This window comes from Lathyrus oleraceus, chromosome 6 (genome assembly GCF_024323335.1).
Source record: "Lathyrus oleraceus cultivar Zhongwan6 chromosome 6, CAAS_Psat_ZW6_1.0, whole genome shotgun sequence".
NCBI lineage: Eukaryota > Viridiplantae > Streptophyta > Magnoliopsida > Fabales > Fabaceae > Lathyrus > Lathyrus oleraceus.
Genome location: NC_066584.1, coordinates 15,677,709 through 15,694,388, shown reverse-complemented (window position 1 = coordinate 15,694,388; position 16,680 = coordinate 15,677,709). Strand labels below are relative to the sequence as shown.

Below are 16,680 nucleotides of genomic sequence, written 5' to 3'. Positions count from 1 at the left end.
ACCTAAAATGTATCCCGAAGATTAGCAAGCGGCGGTGACAAGACAATCCGATAGGTCACTTCATCTGTCCTCTGCAAAATCTGGTATGGACCAACAAAATGATGTGTAAGCTTTCGGGACTTCATTGTATCTTTACATAACAAAATTCACACCTTATCATAATTAATCAATAACTTTTTTTAATCAATATATATATATATATATATATATATATATATATATATATATATATATATATATATATATATATATATATATATATATATATTCATGGCTAGATATATGTTCAATTTTATTTTAAATATATTTGTATTTATCAATTTTAATAATCATATTGTTCATGGCTAGAATTACTATTATTATTATTATTACTTCAATATGTATGCAAAAATTTATTGACACTAAGAACAAATTTTGAAGGTGTTTGGATATTTTTGTAGGGATAAAAAATAAGTTAATTAAAAGCATTGAGTTGTTTGGAACGAAAATGAGTGGTATATTGATTGTATTTTGTAAATTGAAAAAGAAATTGATATAATAAGAAAAATCTCAATAAGTCTCATTAATCCATCCATGCTTAGAATTAGAGGGGTACAAGAGGAAAGGGTTGTGAATACTTGACAAGGGCCCGCCCAAACATAAAACAGAAAGCCCAATAAAAATATGAATATCTCAATTGGTGAAACGAAACGAAGAATAAAAAGTAAGTGCGCCGTTGCCGGGGATCGAACCCGGGTCACCCGCGTGACAGGCGGGAATACTTACCACTATACTACAACGACTCATTTGTTAAAATTATGTTTTCCGAATACACCACTAATTAAGATACGTTTATTTTATGCTGCATTATTAATTGATGACTACACATTGTTTGTGCTTCGTTTTCTCATTCCATTTTATGGTTTCATACTTTATATATTCATAATTCTAACTACACCAATTTATTAGTTGGATTACTATTTTTTTTCACCTTCAAATTCCTAATTCATTAATACTCATGTTCTTTTTCTTATATATTATGCCTTCCTTTCAGTTACTATTGCACTTAATTAAATTATTTATTTCTTCTCATTCAAAATATTTGTATTATTTTATCAATTTCACACAAATTTTTTAAAACTTTTGTATGAAAAAAATATTATGAATTACATTATTATACAACTATTCTTTTATTAATTTTTGAGAAAAATCATTTCAAAGAATTGCAAGTAGATAAAGGAATTTTTTACAAAAATAATCCAGTTTTTCAAAAAAATTCTAAAATAATCATGTTTTTTAAAAAAATCTCAAATTACTCCACTTTTAGGAGGAGGCGTCAATCCAATTGGCGCCTCCTCTTAAAAATAGAGTGCAAGCGTCAATTGGATTAGCTATGGCACATGGTGTAGCCAATTCAATTTACGCCAATGTGTAATTCCTTAAAGGAGGTGCCAATTGGATTGAAACCTCAGTGTATTTTGCATATTTTTTTGTTAAACAGTCTATGTACTACGTAATTTCGAAATAGGACCAATTCATATTAATATAAATTCCCGTTTACACAAAAAAGCCTAATGTTGATGACCGAGATCACCTAACCGACCTCCGGTCCCACATCCCCTAGCTACCCGAAATCGTGGCCCTAACCCACGTTGATGATTCACCACTGGTGTTTGAGCATCTGAGGGGCCAGGAACATCACTACCAACTACAAGAGATGACATGTTGAGATAGTCAGACAAACCAGCATAGTCTTGAGTATGCATCGAAAGTGTACCTCCATAGCTGAGTTCATGACCCATGCTTGAGTAATTGAGTTGTGTTTGACTTATTGGTGGACGATCAGGACAGTTGAAGGGAGACATGGGTGTGAATCATGCGTCGATGAAAGGTTGGAAAGATTTTGGGGTGTTTGGTAGAGATAAGGTTGTTGGAGGTTTCAGTTTTGTGAGGTTTGGGCTTCTTGGTTATGGTAGGAGGAGGGACGGTTGGTGTTGAATGATCATTGAGTGTTCTTGCTAAGGTGGCTTTCGTAGGGTGATGTGTTGGGTGTGAAGCGATGTTGTGTCTCTGGTTGATGATATATTTGTTGATGGTGGTATGCGGTATGCTCTTGGTATTGTGGTTGGATGTATGACATGTTTGGATTGTATGTTTGTGTGTTTGTGGAATGGAAAGTTTGACAAACATGGGGTTGTGTGTATCCGATATGACAATGTTGTTGGGGGTTATATGTTGAGGCGTCTGGTGTGTAAATTTGTTGGCGTGGGTCGTATAGGTACATATTCTCGGCGATGAACTCAAAAGCAACTGATCTGTACCAAATCATATAAGTACGACTTAGTTTTTGGCATCACTGTGTCAGTTAAGACATGGTCATGGCGGTGCTTCCATTTGCGACACTCGGATCTTGCGAAGCTTTGCCATTGATTGAAGTTCCATTGGTCGTTAACTTTGCGCAGATGTCGTTCTCTTAGGCTTGCTGAGGACTCTGGGATGTGTTGAAGCATACCGAACTACAACTTCACACGATCACTGTTGTGCATATCCATAATTGTGAATCTTATAATCGGTGTGCATGCAGGCCATACGGCTGCGTCTTCTTCGTTGAATTCATGGTCATGATCCAAATTTAGGTATGGACGTCAAATGAACTGAAATGTAAAAGTAACTTGGATTATAAACATGGTAGAAGAAGTTAAAAAATTATAACGAAATAATGAGGTTATTATCTATACGTATGTCAATCGAAGGTGATCCAAGAGATTGCGATACTGGGTAATACAGTGTCTAGGACATCTGTTATAACCCATACCACGTGCCGACCATCTGCACCATAAAGGTAAAAATATTAGTTAGAGATCGTTAAAGTAAGTAAATATGTAGCATTTTAAACAACTTACTTTTGTGCATACGGGAATGTGAAAGGGTTGTTGTTGACGTGCGCTAGGGACGGTAGTCTTGACCAACCCCATGCTTGAAGCAAAACAACGCATCCAGAAAAGATAGATGTGTCTTTGTGTGAATTTTTACACAAAGAGCTATAAAGATAGGTCAGACAAGCGGATCCCCAACTATAACTTCCTATTCTATCTACATGGTTTAGTAAAGGTAAATACATAACATGCATACTAGAACCACTACCTTTGGGAAATAAAAAAGAACCAATTAAAATCATAATGTAACACCTAGTTTTTATTATTCGAGCCTCTTCGGTAGAATGCTGATCTAAATGTAAACTATTATAATATGACTTAAGGCGTGAAAGGAGTATACCTTGACCTCTTGAGTTATCATCTAACAAATCAGTATCCGAGAGATCCATGCAAATTGAATTCGCATAGTTGGTTTTACCATTTACAACTTTACCATCAATAGGCAGTCCCAATAGCATGTAGACATCTTCTAAAGTCACGGTACACTCGCCGGTTGGAAATCAGAATGTGTGTGTCTCGGGACGCCATCTTTCGTATAACACAAGAATGAATTTATTATCCACCGACCAAGACATAATTTTTCTTATATGTCCAAAATCGACGAGTTCGACATACGGTTGAATCATCGGGTCCATGTGGACATATTCGTAGACCCGAGTACGGAACCTTGAAACATCCTATAAAAGAAACAAGAAAATACTTTACTAAGTTAATATGTTATTAAAAGGTACTATAGACAAATAACAAAAGAATAAAACGCTTACATAAGTTGATATGTTTGCAACTGTTCCTCTGTGTGATTCGCCCATTGTGAGGATAGACATCTTGTCGGAGATGAAAGAGGTTGTTGCAGATGAAAAATTTGATGTTGTAGAGGAAGTAGTGAGTTATGGTGTGGAAGAAATGTTAGAGTTACCTTCCTATTTATAGGCAAAAGTGTGGAGCATAGAAAAATGTGTTTGCATGTGGTAGCCAAATGAATTGACGCCCATGTGCATTTTTTACATGGTTCGCCATTCAAATTGGCGTCTCCATAGGCTCATGCATGACACACTTAGGTCTGAATGCTTGGTTACGAGGTCTGCATGCATGCAAGACATGGTGTAGCCAAATGAATTGGCGCCCATGTGTAAGGATTGTAAGGAGGCGTCAATTCATTTGGAGCTAGTGCTTGCATGTGTGACACGTGGCTTTCCTCTCTCTTGCGTGCTGGACACACACTTCAGACTAGTTTGCATGTTTATTGGATACTAAGTATTTGACAAATTGTCATAGTCAATTTTTGTTTCTTAATTTCATTGGAATGTGATTATCAAAGTGTAAAATTGTTCAAACGTTATTTTGAAAAACTTATTGATTTGTTTTCTCATCTTTGTGATACGATAATTTCATTTTGTTACGGTTTAATACGCATATTTGATTCTTTCTATAGCGGTTTGAGATAGACGAGTGTCGATCCAGAATCGCTATCGCTTGCCATAGAAAATATTTTTTAAAATAATTTTTTAATCAAAAAAAAATATTTACGATCTATTCACCCCTCTCTGGTTCGTTGTTCTCGTATGACATAGAACACATTAGAAATGGGAGAGACTCCTCAACCTAATGGATAGAATTGTAGCTTTGATTGTCATGAGAATCAACAACAATAATAAACAAGCAGAAGTTAAAAAGTTGATAACAATAAAATGGTTGGTCTCCTTGAGACAAGAGTGAAAGCTCGAAAATGGTTGGTCTCCTTTATATGTCAATTTTTTTAGGATAGTGTTTTACCTCAAATAAGCATGATGGTAGACTTGTTACAGGTTGACACCTAATATTTTCTGTCAACATTCTCAAATGCACAAGTCAGTTAATTTTCACTTGATGGTTAAGTCCAACAATAAGAATGATCAATTCCTTGTAACCTTTGTATATGGTTATAATGATGACGCTGGGAGAAGCGAGTTGTAGAAAGACCTGTTGGATGTGACCAAGAAATACCCTTGGATAGTGCTAGGAGACTTTAATGACATTTTGGCCAAAGAGGAAAAAATAGGTAAAAGTGTAAAATATACTCATTCCAACTCTTTTCTAAAGTGCATTAATGACTCTCATCTGGAAGATATTAAGTTCAATGGGAATTATTTCACGTGGAGAAATAAGTAACATGGGGATGATAGGATCTATTCCAAAATAGATAGAGTCTTGGAGCTCACGTTAAATATCATTCGCATGTAGATTTACCTTAATTAATATTGTGTTGTTATCAGTTCACAATTACTGTAGTCAAATCTTCATTGTTCCAAAGAGAATTATAAAGGATATCAAGAAAGGTTGTAAACTCTTTTGTGGAGAGAATGAGAGGAATCATTGGTAGAAAACTATTTGGGCGCAATTAAATATCCCCAAGCATAGCTTCATGATGTGGACGGCAATTCAAGATAGAATGAAGACCAAAGATAGGCTAAAGAAAATGGGAATCACTGATAATATTGATTGTCTGTTGTGTGGTTTACATGAGGAATCAACTTACCAATTATATTTTGATTGTGATTGTGATTATAGTATGAGATGCTTGAAGCAAGTTAAAACTTGGTTAAACTAGCATGCGGAAACTAACAAACTTCATGAGATGACTCGTTGGATCAATAAGGGCAAGATGAGTAAATTCAAGAAGCAAGTCTATTCAGCAGTGCTAGTTGCAACTGTGTATCAAATTTGGCGCATTCACAATGATGCTTTGTGGAATCACAAGCTAGAGGGGCCAGAAAAAAGTCTCCATGTGATAAAAGATAGTGTAAAAATTAGAACTACGTGTAAAAGATAGTCAAATAGATAGAAATTGGTATAAAAATTTGCGAGTTTGGGTTGCTGTAATTGTTTATCGGGCCTTATAAGGCTATTTTGCTGATTTATAAATTAAAAAAAGTTGACAAAAAGGGAAAACAAAACAAGACAAAAAATTAAGTCACACAAATATATGAGTTGTCTCCCATGTAACGCTTCTTTAAGGTCCTTAGTTTGACCGTTTAATTCTATAATTAGGTGCTTCCTTCAAACTTATATCAGTGTATCTAATTGGTTTGAATTATTCATCAGGTTTGATCTTATGCATGCAATTGGTTGGATTTCCCCTCTTCAAATCGAATATGTTTCGTCCACGTGCTCCCTTATTCTTTTTCAACATTCTTCTAAACTTCTCTTTCTTTAAACTAGAAAAAGAACTACTAATGAGATCAGGTGGTATCAGTTGTTCTCTTAAGAAAACATGTTTTAGATGTGGAACAAGCTCTTTCACTTAAAGGATATTGATTTTTGAGCTTCTGTTGAGACTAAGACACTTGATTCAGGATTACTCAAAGCCTCACTTTTTGGTTTATACCTTCTCGATAAAATGAATTGTGTCAATAAATTCATTATAACATACTCAATAGGTAACAAGGGAGACTTAAGACTTACTTTTAAGAACTTCCTCAACTACATCTTCAATTACATCAACAACGGTATTTCAACATATTCATCCATGTCTAAAATAACAAAATCAACTGGAAATAATAAATCATCCACTTTAACCAACACGTCTACAAGCACACCATAAGGATAAGTAATTGAATGATATGATATCATCAAAGTCATATTTGTAGGCTTAAGTTGCAAAGTGTTGCCCAACGTTTAGCTTACCAATTGAGCAATGAATAATAAAATGACCTGGATCTTTGAGCTTTGATGGAAGCTTCATTTGGATGATTGCACTGTATTCTTTTGTCAAAACTATATTCTCATCATAATTTGACTAAATTTTCATTGTTTGTAACTCATTTATAAATTTTCCTAAAGCCAGCATTTGTTGTAAGACATAAGAAAATGAACTTTGACTTGAGGTCAGTTGAACATCTCCATGAATTTCTTGAATTGTCCATATTCCTTTTTCTTCTTTGGTTTTTTCTTTACTATATGATAAGGTAGCATGACATGATAAGAGAGTTCTAGGTTTGGCTCAGCGAGAATTTTCTTCTTAGTTCTCCTCAAAGGTGAGTAATTTCTATCAATTAACTTTCCAAATATGTATCCTTTCACAATGTGTTCCTCTAATTTCACACTTTTCTCCCTCTATTTTTTTTCTTTTTCTAGTTCTTCCTCATTAACAAATCCTATTTGTTTCCCTCTTCTTCCTCTACTTGTATTTTCTTCCCACCCCTAGAGCTTGGTAATGTAGGAAAAATTTTATTTCTTGATTCATTGACCTTACAACTCTCATTCATGGGATTATCCATTGTATTTCTATTTAAACCTCCACTTGATTGTGCTTCTAGTTGTTTAAAAAGTTGTCCAGTTTGTGTCTTCAGATTCTTGATAGATGCCTCATGGTTCTTACTCGTGACTTCTTGATCTTACTCACAGCTTCTTGATTCTTGCTCATTATTTCAAAGTTACCTTGAGTCATCTTCGTGAATTGAGTCATAGTTTCTTCTAACTAACAAGGCTTTAGTGGTTGTGGATTCTGAGGAACTCCTTGATTGGTATCTTGACTCTAATTATTACTCCATTTGAAAATAACACTACTACAAATAACGTTTTTTATGACGAAGCTTACACCTTGAACAATAAAAAACCGAAGGTGTAGGTCCTGAGAGCGCCTTGTTTTATTTTTATAAAAAAATCAATCTTTTCCATTAGTTTTTATAAAATTCGACATAAATAGTTGCTTAGGGTTTGATATTCAATTCTCAGCTCCTGCAACTTTATGTTTTATTTAGAACCAAAAAGGCGTTTTTATTTTTTTTATAGATTTTACGTCGAATATTATACTACGACTTTTAAATAAACCGAGATAAAAGTTCTCTAATTTTTTATTTCTTTTGGAACAAAAAAATATGCCTTTATTTTTTATAGATTTTATGACGGATATGTTACCTCGATTTTAGTAAAATCGAGATAAATACTCTCTAAATTTTTTATTCCCTCTGAGTTAATCTTAAGTCTAGCTCATTCACTTTTTGAGCCCTAGCGAACGAAAGAACATCATTCTTCTCCAAGGAGGAAGGAAGCTCGAACCAACACTTTTCTTTACAAGTTTCTCATCATATTTCTGATATGTACACGTTATCCATGACTGGTGTTGTTGTTGGTTGTTGTTGTTGTCGTCATTGTTTTTATTATTTTGAGATTGTCTTGTTGTTTACTATTTTGTTCGTTGTGTACTATTTTTATTTTATTTTCAGAAGATTTATGTGATTATGGATCATAATTGGATGAAAGCCAATAGATTAAGGAAAGATTATGAGAATAGATTGATATAATTTCTTGACTTCGCTGGAAAAAAAACCTTCCTAACAATAAAGAGATTTTTTGGTGTCCTTGTAAAAAGTATTTTAATACGAAAAAAACCCAACGGGTGTTATATTCAATCATTGTGAATGTGATGGAATTATTCAAAATTACACTAAATGGGTATGGCATTGTGAAGTGACAAAAAAGAGACATGTGTCATATACAGTTGAAGATGATGAGTTTATGAATGATACTCTAGAAGACATGATTTGTGATATTGGAGTAAATTCTTTCAAAAAAGCTAATGTGGTAGATACTTTGCAAAAAGACATGGAAGATTCGTTGTATCCGGGATGTAAAAGTTTTACAAGAATACCAGTTGTGTTAATACTATTTAATCTTAAGGTAAGAGGTGGATGGACGAATAAAAGTTTCATTGAATTGCTTGAATTGTTGAAAGAAATGCTTCACGAAGATAACACGTTGTTGAACCGTAGTTATGAGGCTAATAAGTTATTGTGTCCAATGGATACTATGTCAAAATACATGCATGTCATAATGATTGCATATTATATAGGAAATAGTTTGAAAACTTGAAGGGGTTCCTGAACTGTGAGGAGTCATGTTTCAAGCAGAAGGACAGTGGTGTTGATGATGATGATGATAGTGTAACTAGCAAGAGTATTCCTTCCAAGGTGATGTGGTAGTTACCGATAATTCCAAGGTTCAAGATATTGTCTGATAATATTAATGACACCAAGAATACTAGATGACATGCAAATGAAAAAGTGTGTGATGGAAAAATTCGCAATGTAGCTGATTCATTGTAATGGAAGAAAATTGATTCCTTGTTTCTAGATTTTGCCCTTGAACCGAGGAACCTTAGGCTTGAACATGCTACCGACGGGATGAACCCTTTTGGTCATTTGAGTACTAACTACACATCATGGCATGTTCTTCTCATAATTTACAACTTATATATATGGTTGTGCATGAAGCGCAAGTATATGATGATATCAATGATGATTTCAGGTCCACGACAACCAGGGCACGACATAGATGTTTGTTTAACGCCATTAATCGAAAATTTAAGAATTTTGTGGGAGAAAGGTGTTGATGATTTGTATACAGGTGATAACTTTAAGTTACATGCTGTTAATACCTTAGGATTGGCATTAATTTTGTAAAACAAATAATGTAATCATCTCTGTTGTTTTAATATGTTGGGTTGAAGAAGTTCAACATCTGGACCAACATGTCATGTACGATGTCACGACATCATGTCTGTGAATCGTACATGTTTAGAAAACTGAATTAATTAATTCAGTATATATTCTGGGATTAGTGAGGATATTTGGTGAATATCCTAACTCCCATGTGGAGGTCTTAAAGACTCAATCAGAATATATATAGGCTCCAAATATGGAGATATATATGGAGAGATTTTAGGAACTAAAAGATTGAAGACCTTATTTGTAGCAGAAATTTTCTGCTGGCTTTGTAACAGCAAAGAAGAAGTTTGCTGCGATTTCTGAAGGCCCAAATCCAGTTGGGTGATTAGGTTATAAATAGCATATTGTAACCTAGTTTTTGTAAGCCTCTTAGAATGAAAAATTAGGGGTGTGTGTGAGGTAAAACTCCCAACCTGTGGGAAGGTTACCATGTGTTTCTCAGTGTTCAAAGCTGAGAGTATTTGTAACTCAAAGCCTGTAGGTAAGAGTTGTTTGTTCTTGAATGAAGCTGTGAAGCAAGTTCAAGTTGTTTAACATTACATTGTATTTGTAGTGATAGGAATGGAAACTGGAGGTTTCTATCTAGGAGTTCCTAGGTATAGATTGCATTGGGTAGGGATTAAGTGAAGAGTTATAAACGGGGGAGTTTAACTCTGAATTAATACTGCTGATAGTGGATCTTCTTCCTGGCTTGGTATGCCCCCAGAGTAGGTGATGTTGCACCGAACTGGGTTAACAATTTCCTGTGTTTGTTTACCTTTTGCATGTTATAATCCTGTCTGCCATAACTCAGCTTGTATTTCAGTCTGCTTATCAAGTTAATAACAGACCTGATACATAGCCTTCTGTTTGAATGTCAATCAGAATGTTTTGACATTCATCATTAACAACATATACTGAATAATAGGCAGGTTGGTTTTTCTGCTTCAGTTCAGTATTTATTTCAGTCTGGTTATCAAGAGGATAACAGACCTGGGCAAAGGATCATTGTGAAACTGTCAAACTGGATGTCTTGACAGTTAGTCATGTATGCTGATACTAAAGTAGAGACTGGTTAGTCTTTTGCAGTACAACAAATTTAGCACAGACGGTTTTCAGGGACATAACTGAATCAGCATGAGGTTTATGTTCTGGTTGTCAAACTGAATGTTGTAACATTCATTCCTGACAGCATGTGCTGAATTGTAGGATGATTAGTTTTTCTGTTTCAGTAATTCTCTCAGGCTAAAATCCAGGAAACTAACAACTGAATTACATGTAATGAACCTAACAAATAGCCTATTTGTTAGCACCCTAATAAGTGGAAATTAGATTAACTTGTTCAACCTTTATTTTAGGAAATACAAGTACAAGGCCAGCAAACTGGATTAATGTAACAAATGATGTCCAAATCACTATTGAGACATCTTGCTGATAATTGTGTGGGAAAGTAACAGAAGTTAGAGCTATGGTTGATCTCTGCTGAGTCTTTCTACCAGATGCACAGAATTAGGTGTTCCTCCATTCTAGGGTGATATAGAAGCAGATGTCGTGACATCTGTGAACATGTGTATATTAGTACAGGGTTGAATTTGTATAACTGTCTTGTTGTATTAGTTACAATGTTGGATCAGATGTCATGACTTGGAGTAGAACATCTGAATTCTGACTACGCCAGAATTTCACATGCCATTCTATTTTGCATAATCAATTACTTTCCTGCATATACTAATTTGTCTGGGTACAACGTTAAGGGATATAAAGTGTGTCCTATATGTGAAGTTGATACATGTCACCATCAATTGCAAAAAGGAAAAAAGACAACTTATCTTGGGCATAAAAAAATTCTAAGATCTAATCACTATATCGTAGATTGTGGAAGGCTTTTAATGGAGAGCAAGAGTTTGATATCTCTCTAAAGCCCTTAACCGAGAGGAATGTTCATAAAAGACAACAACACATTAATGTTGTCTTTGGAAAGAAATAAAAAAATCCTGTGGAGAAAAATATTTGGATAAAGAGGTTGGTGTTCTTTGATCTTCCATACTGGTCTAGTCTTGATGTAAGATATTGTCTTGATGTGATGCATGTGGATAAAAATGTATGTGATAGTTTGATTGGAACACTTCTTAACATTAAAGATAAGACAAAAGATACTAAGAAATACCGCGAAGATATAGTTGTGATGGGTATACGGAAAGAGTTATCCCCAATAGGAAATAGAACCTATTTGCCCCTAGCATGTCACACTCTGTCTATAAAAGACAAAAAAGTTTTATCGAATGTTTGCAGGGTATCAAAATTTCCCCAATGGTACTCATTAAATGTGAAGAAACTTTTGTCAATGAATAATCTCAAGTTAGTTAGCTTAAAATCTCATGATTGTCATGTCTTGATGCAACAACTTCTACCAGTGGCTATTCATAAAATTTTACCAAGAAATGTAAAGGTAACTATAATCAGGTTGTGTTTATTCTTCAATGCTATATGTAATAAAGTTATTGATCCTGGAAATTTAGACGACTTGGAACATGAAGTTGCAATTATCTTATGCCAATTAGAGATGTTTTTCCCTACATCATTCTTTGACATTATGGTTTACTTAGTTGTTCATCTAGTAAGGGAGATTAGAATTTGTAGTCTGGTTTATTTAGGTGGATGTATCCGATAGAGTGTTACATGAAGATTTTTAAAGGGTATACAAAGAATCATCACTGTTCGGAAGTTTCAATCGTAGAAAGGTACATCACATAAGAAGTTGTTGAGTTTTGTACAAACTATTTGTCAAAAGAGAACTCTATAGGAACTCTTGAGTCTCGTCATGATAGATGTTATCATGGTAGAGGTATTCAAGGTTTAAATGTTGACATTTGACCGAGAAGTATTTCTTCAAGCACATTTGTATATATTGAATAACCTTAGTGAAGTTTAACCTTACCTGACCGCTCACAAAAGTCTTGTAAAGGAAAAATTCCCCTGGAGGAATGAAAGATGTTAACAAAGCATAACAAAACTTTCATAAATTGGTTAAATAAAAGTGTTTCTAAATAGAGTAGCCCATCAGATACAATTAAATGGTTATCATGTATGCTTAAGTTTAATGTAATTACTTGAAGTGCATACGGAATTACTAAATATTCATTATGTACAAACTTAAAGGATGATCGTAGCACCGTGAAAAATAGTGTGGTTATGGTTGAGGCTGAATCCATGTACTTTTCTAGTTCCAAAGATAACAATCTTGTACTAATATCTAGAACGTACTTTGGGGTCATTTAGGAGATTTTTGAGATTGACTATGTTGCTTTTAAAGTGTCTTTATTTAAGTCCAAATGGATTGATAGTAACACTTGTGTAGAAATCAATGAATTAGGATTCACACGGGTTGATCTTCAAAAGGCAACTTATATGAATAAACCATTCATCATGGCAATCCAAGCAAAACAAGTTTTTTATGTCACTGATTCTGCTAACACTAGATGGTTATTTGTTTTTCAAGGAAAACATATTCCTGATAGTACTGATGAAAATCAAGATTTTAACTATGAGACCCCTTATTTAGAAACACATGCACGTCAATCATCTGGAAAAAAATGATTCAGATGATGTGCATGCTATTCGTCGTGATCATGAAGAGGGGATATGGGAGAACTAGTAAGTAAATGTTTTGTATCACTTAGTAATTTATAATTATTCATTTTACTTGTTGTTAATCCTTGAACTATAGATTTAAAATTGTTGTTGGTTATCCTAATTAGTTTCAAATGTTGTTCAAATTATAGATGTTTAACGACCAATGACAAATCCTATTGGACAACCTACAAAATTATCCATTTTGGTTATTGTTTTTGTTGGTTAATAATTTGTTTCTGTTTTGTTGTAAAATTATAAAGTGTGTTCTATTTTTGGTTTTCATTTGGTGTTAACAATGAATATTTGTGGTATAATATTTCAGATTGAGAATTTGGCAAAATGTACAATGTTTCTGTTTCAGGAATCTACAAAATATGGTTCTATATTCTGTAATATATATGGTTATGTAATACAGGTGCCTACAATAGTACTAAAAAAACTTATCCCATCGATTTTTACATAAAACGGAGGTAATAACATAGAGATATTACATCGGTTCTACGCAACACCGAAAGTTAATATTGAGCGCGCCTTCCAATTCCAAAAATAATAAAAATGCAGATATTTAGGATCGAACTCATGTGTAGATAACTTTATCCCTCGGTTTTTTAATAATTGATGGGGTAAAGTGGTAGCTTTTCATGACGTTCTTTGTTACCTCGCCTAAGTAATCGAGGTTAAATGTATTTCGCGTCCGATGTTAGATGTGTTTTTGTAGTAGTGTAAGATTAATCTTCTACCTCAGATTGTAAGTGTTGGAGTAGAGATTCGTTTTAAAATGGATCTCACTAAATCTCACAATATACCTGACATCAAATTTCTTTACATTCGTTGCCACTTAAATAGTTACATTAATGCACAGCTGGAACTTGTAGCAATGTTCTTTAATGAGAGAATGTATATGTATATTGAAACACTATTTTTCATGAAATATGCAAAGTTTCTGACAAATAGCTTTTAAAAACAGTGTAAAAACGTTTAAATTTCAGACAATATTCATGCTCTAAATTTAGGGATGTCAATTTGCATATATTAATGGGGATTCTTGTGGCGATTATCTGTATGGAGCTCTAAAGTCGATGATTTTTTTTCTCGTGGGGATGGGGATGGAGGAAAAAGTTCTCCCGATGACACTTCAGGGTGGGGATTGGGAAAGTATCATCTGCTCCGTGGATTCCCCGACCCCGACCATATTATTTAACTTTTATATATAATATATAATTATATAATTTTTCATATTTTTAATTAAAATAATAATTAATATATTATAAAATAAAGAGTTATCCACAGATCATTTATTTTATTTTATTTTATTGTATAATGCATTGTTTCACTACCCAACCCTATAAAAGTGCATCCATTAGATATATTGTGCATATTATCTTCTATTCTTCTTTTCTCAATTCTCTTTGTCTCCTCCATTCCTCATCTTCTTTGTTTTCATCATCATCACAACAATCACTCTCATTTGTTCATTGTGTTTATAGTAATTACTCTTCGACTTCATTATACTTCAATTAGTAATCCATTTTTCATTCACTTAGTAAATTAGTAGTTATGTTTTCGTAGTTGCAAGTGTTTTTTTTTTCTTTTTTCTTGTTATTGATACAAGATGTTTTAAAAAAAAGATGCAAAATATATCTTTTTAAAAAAAAGAAAAAAATAATGAAATACTAGTATCATAGTTTTGATCAAATATATATATATATATATATATATATATATATATATATATATATATATATATATATATATATATATATATATATATATATATATATATATATATATATATTAAACTCAATCTTCATATATCCTAGATTCTTCGTATGGATCTCTGGGAATGAGGATGGAGAATAAGTTTTATAAAAAGTTATTTTATTTTTAAATTTAAATAATTTTTTAAAATTTTAATATTAAAAAAATTATAATAAAATGATGAAATACCTATAATTATTTGACACTAATCAAGTGTTAATTATATATATGAGTCACATTGTCTTATATTTTGGATATTATTTACTGCTCTTATTTTGTCAATGCCCATCTCTGCTTTACAGATTGATACACAATTCTACTATTGCTTTCTGATTTCCCCTTCAATACTCAGTTTAATAGAAATATTTTTAAATTAAAAAGATCCATAAAATAAATATGTGACATACATTCACCCATCACTAAAGTATAGGTATCGACATCAAATTTTCTACACTTGGATATATACAAAAACCGTGGCAACAAAAGTCAACAAAATATGAAAGATGAGAATTTAAGCTTTGAAGTTTGAACACATTGCTTGTGACATTTACACACTTGTAACATACTCATTGAATCTCAAACAGCTCTCAATTTTTGTGCATATAAAAGAGTCCACACTTTGTCTTCCACTCAACCCAAAAAATCTAAGTGATAAGAATAAAACTAAGTGAACTCATCACTATGCAAAAATTAGGCACCCTCTTCACCTTAACTCTTTTATTAAGCTTGTGTTTAACTTATGCCTCTCGTTTTAATCTTGGATTTAAAGATGTCTCTTCTCTACATGAGGTATATTTTATTCTTAATTGAGTTTATCTTATTTGATCATATTATTGTGTTGTTTATTATTTGAATTGAATTAGGATATTGTTGGTAGCAAAGAATCAAGTGCAGAATTGGATGATGAGAGTTGTGAAGGAATTGAAGAAGAACAAGAATGTTTGACAAGAAGGACACTAATGGCACATCTTGATTATATCTATACTCAACATAAACCAAAAAATTAGTAAAATTTAATCAACCCTACCTTTGGAAACAAAATAATAGTTCAAGTAAAGCAATATATGTGATGTAAGCTATTTTGTTTCATGTATAAAAATATGCTTAATTTATATTTCAATATATACATGTACTAGTACGTACGTATACGAGTATATACTTATCTTTGAAATCTTTTAGGTTATTCGTTTAAAAACTAAAAAAATAAATTACATGAATAAATTTACAAATAACATCTGTAAACTAATTTTTACTCTATTAACAAAGTTATTCGTGTGACTCATTTATTTTAACAATTAAGTAAGTTATTTACATGGTTATAGGAAAAAATATTTTGCCTTTATAAAATCTACTAAAACAATATATTTGAGTCAAACAAAGTCAAAAACAGCAACTAGTGGTTTTCATAATTAAAATATAATGGCAATTTGTTTACTATAATAAGGAGGTAGACTTCCAACATGTAACATCATTCACGGTTTTCAATTAAATTCCAACCTTTATGTAACCATCAATCTCCTATTTGCTACCTAAAACCTGTTGCTGTTGTTCCTGGTGAGATAAAGAAGTATAGAAGAGTAGTGTCAAACACGGCTATATTTATTTGTCATCATCCATAATTTTGTCCATCAAGTGCGATAAAATGTAGAGTCACAAGTTTTCTTACTGCCTTGATCTCTTCTATCAAATTTAGATGAGGGTAACAGATGTTGTTTTGACTTGGTTGCTAGTCATTAAAATTGAAGTTAATTGGGCTAGCAGAATGATGTATCCTATGGTATTGAGTAGAGCCGTCAATTTAAGGGGTCGGGGCCTAACTTTTAAGGCCCCCAAAATATAGGGGGCCCAAAATTCTAAAAGTAAATGAGCCCCAAAATATATAGGCCCCCTAAACTAAAGGCCCATAAAAT

At 32.9% G+C, this 16,680-nt stretch overlaps 1 protein-coding gene and 1 non-coding gene across 2 annotated transcripts; one reads left to right on the top strand and one right to left on the bottom strand.

Moving 5' to 3' along the window:
• Nucleotides 1-710: 710 nt before the first annotated feature.
• TRNAD-GUC (transfer RNA aspartic acid (anticodon GUC)) lies at nt 711-782 on the bottom strand. Its single transcript has one exon. It is a non-coding gene; the product is annotated as a tRNA-Asp (tRNA).
• Nucleotides 783-15,309: 14,527 nt separating this feature from the next.
• Nucleotides 15,310-15,890, top strand: LOC127092432 (phytosulfokines 3). Its single transcript, XM_051031302.1, has 2 exons — nt 15,310-15,559; nt 15,634-15,890. Exons 1-2 carry the CDS (start codon nt 15,452-15,454, stop codon nt 15,775-15,777), a joined length of 252 nt encoding a protein of 83 aa, XP_050887259.1. The 5' UTR covers nt 15,310-15,451; the 3' UTR covers nt 15,778-15,890.
• The last annotated feature ends 790 nt before the right edge of the window (nt 15,891-16,680 follow it).

Excerpts from the sequence above, each read along its gene's own strand:
- LOC127092432 (XM_051031302.1), top strand. The coding sequence starts at position 15,452 with ATGCAAAAATTAGGCACCCTCTTCACCTTAACTCTTTTATTAAGCTTG. Across the intron at positions 15,560-15,633 it reads ATGTCTCTTCTCTACATGAG|GATATTGTTGGTAGCAAAGA; the intron begins GTATATTTTATT and ends GAATTGAATTAG.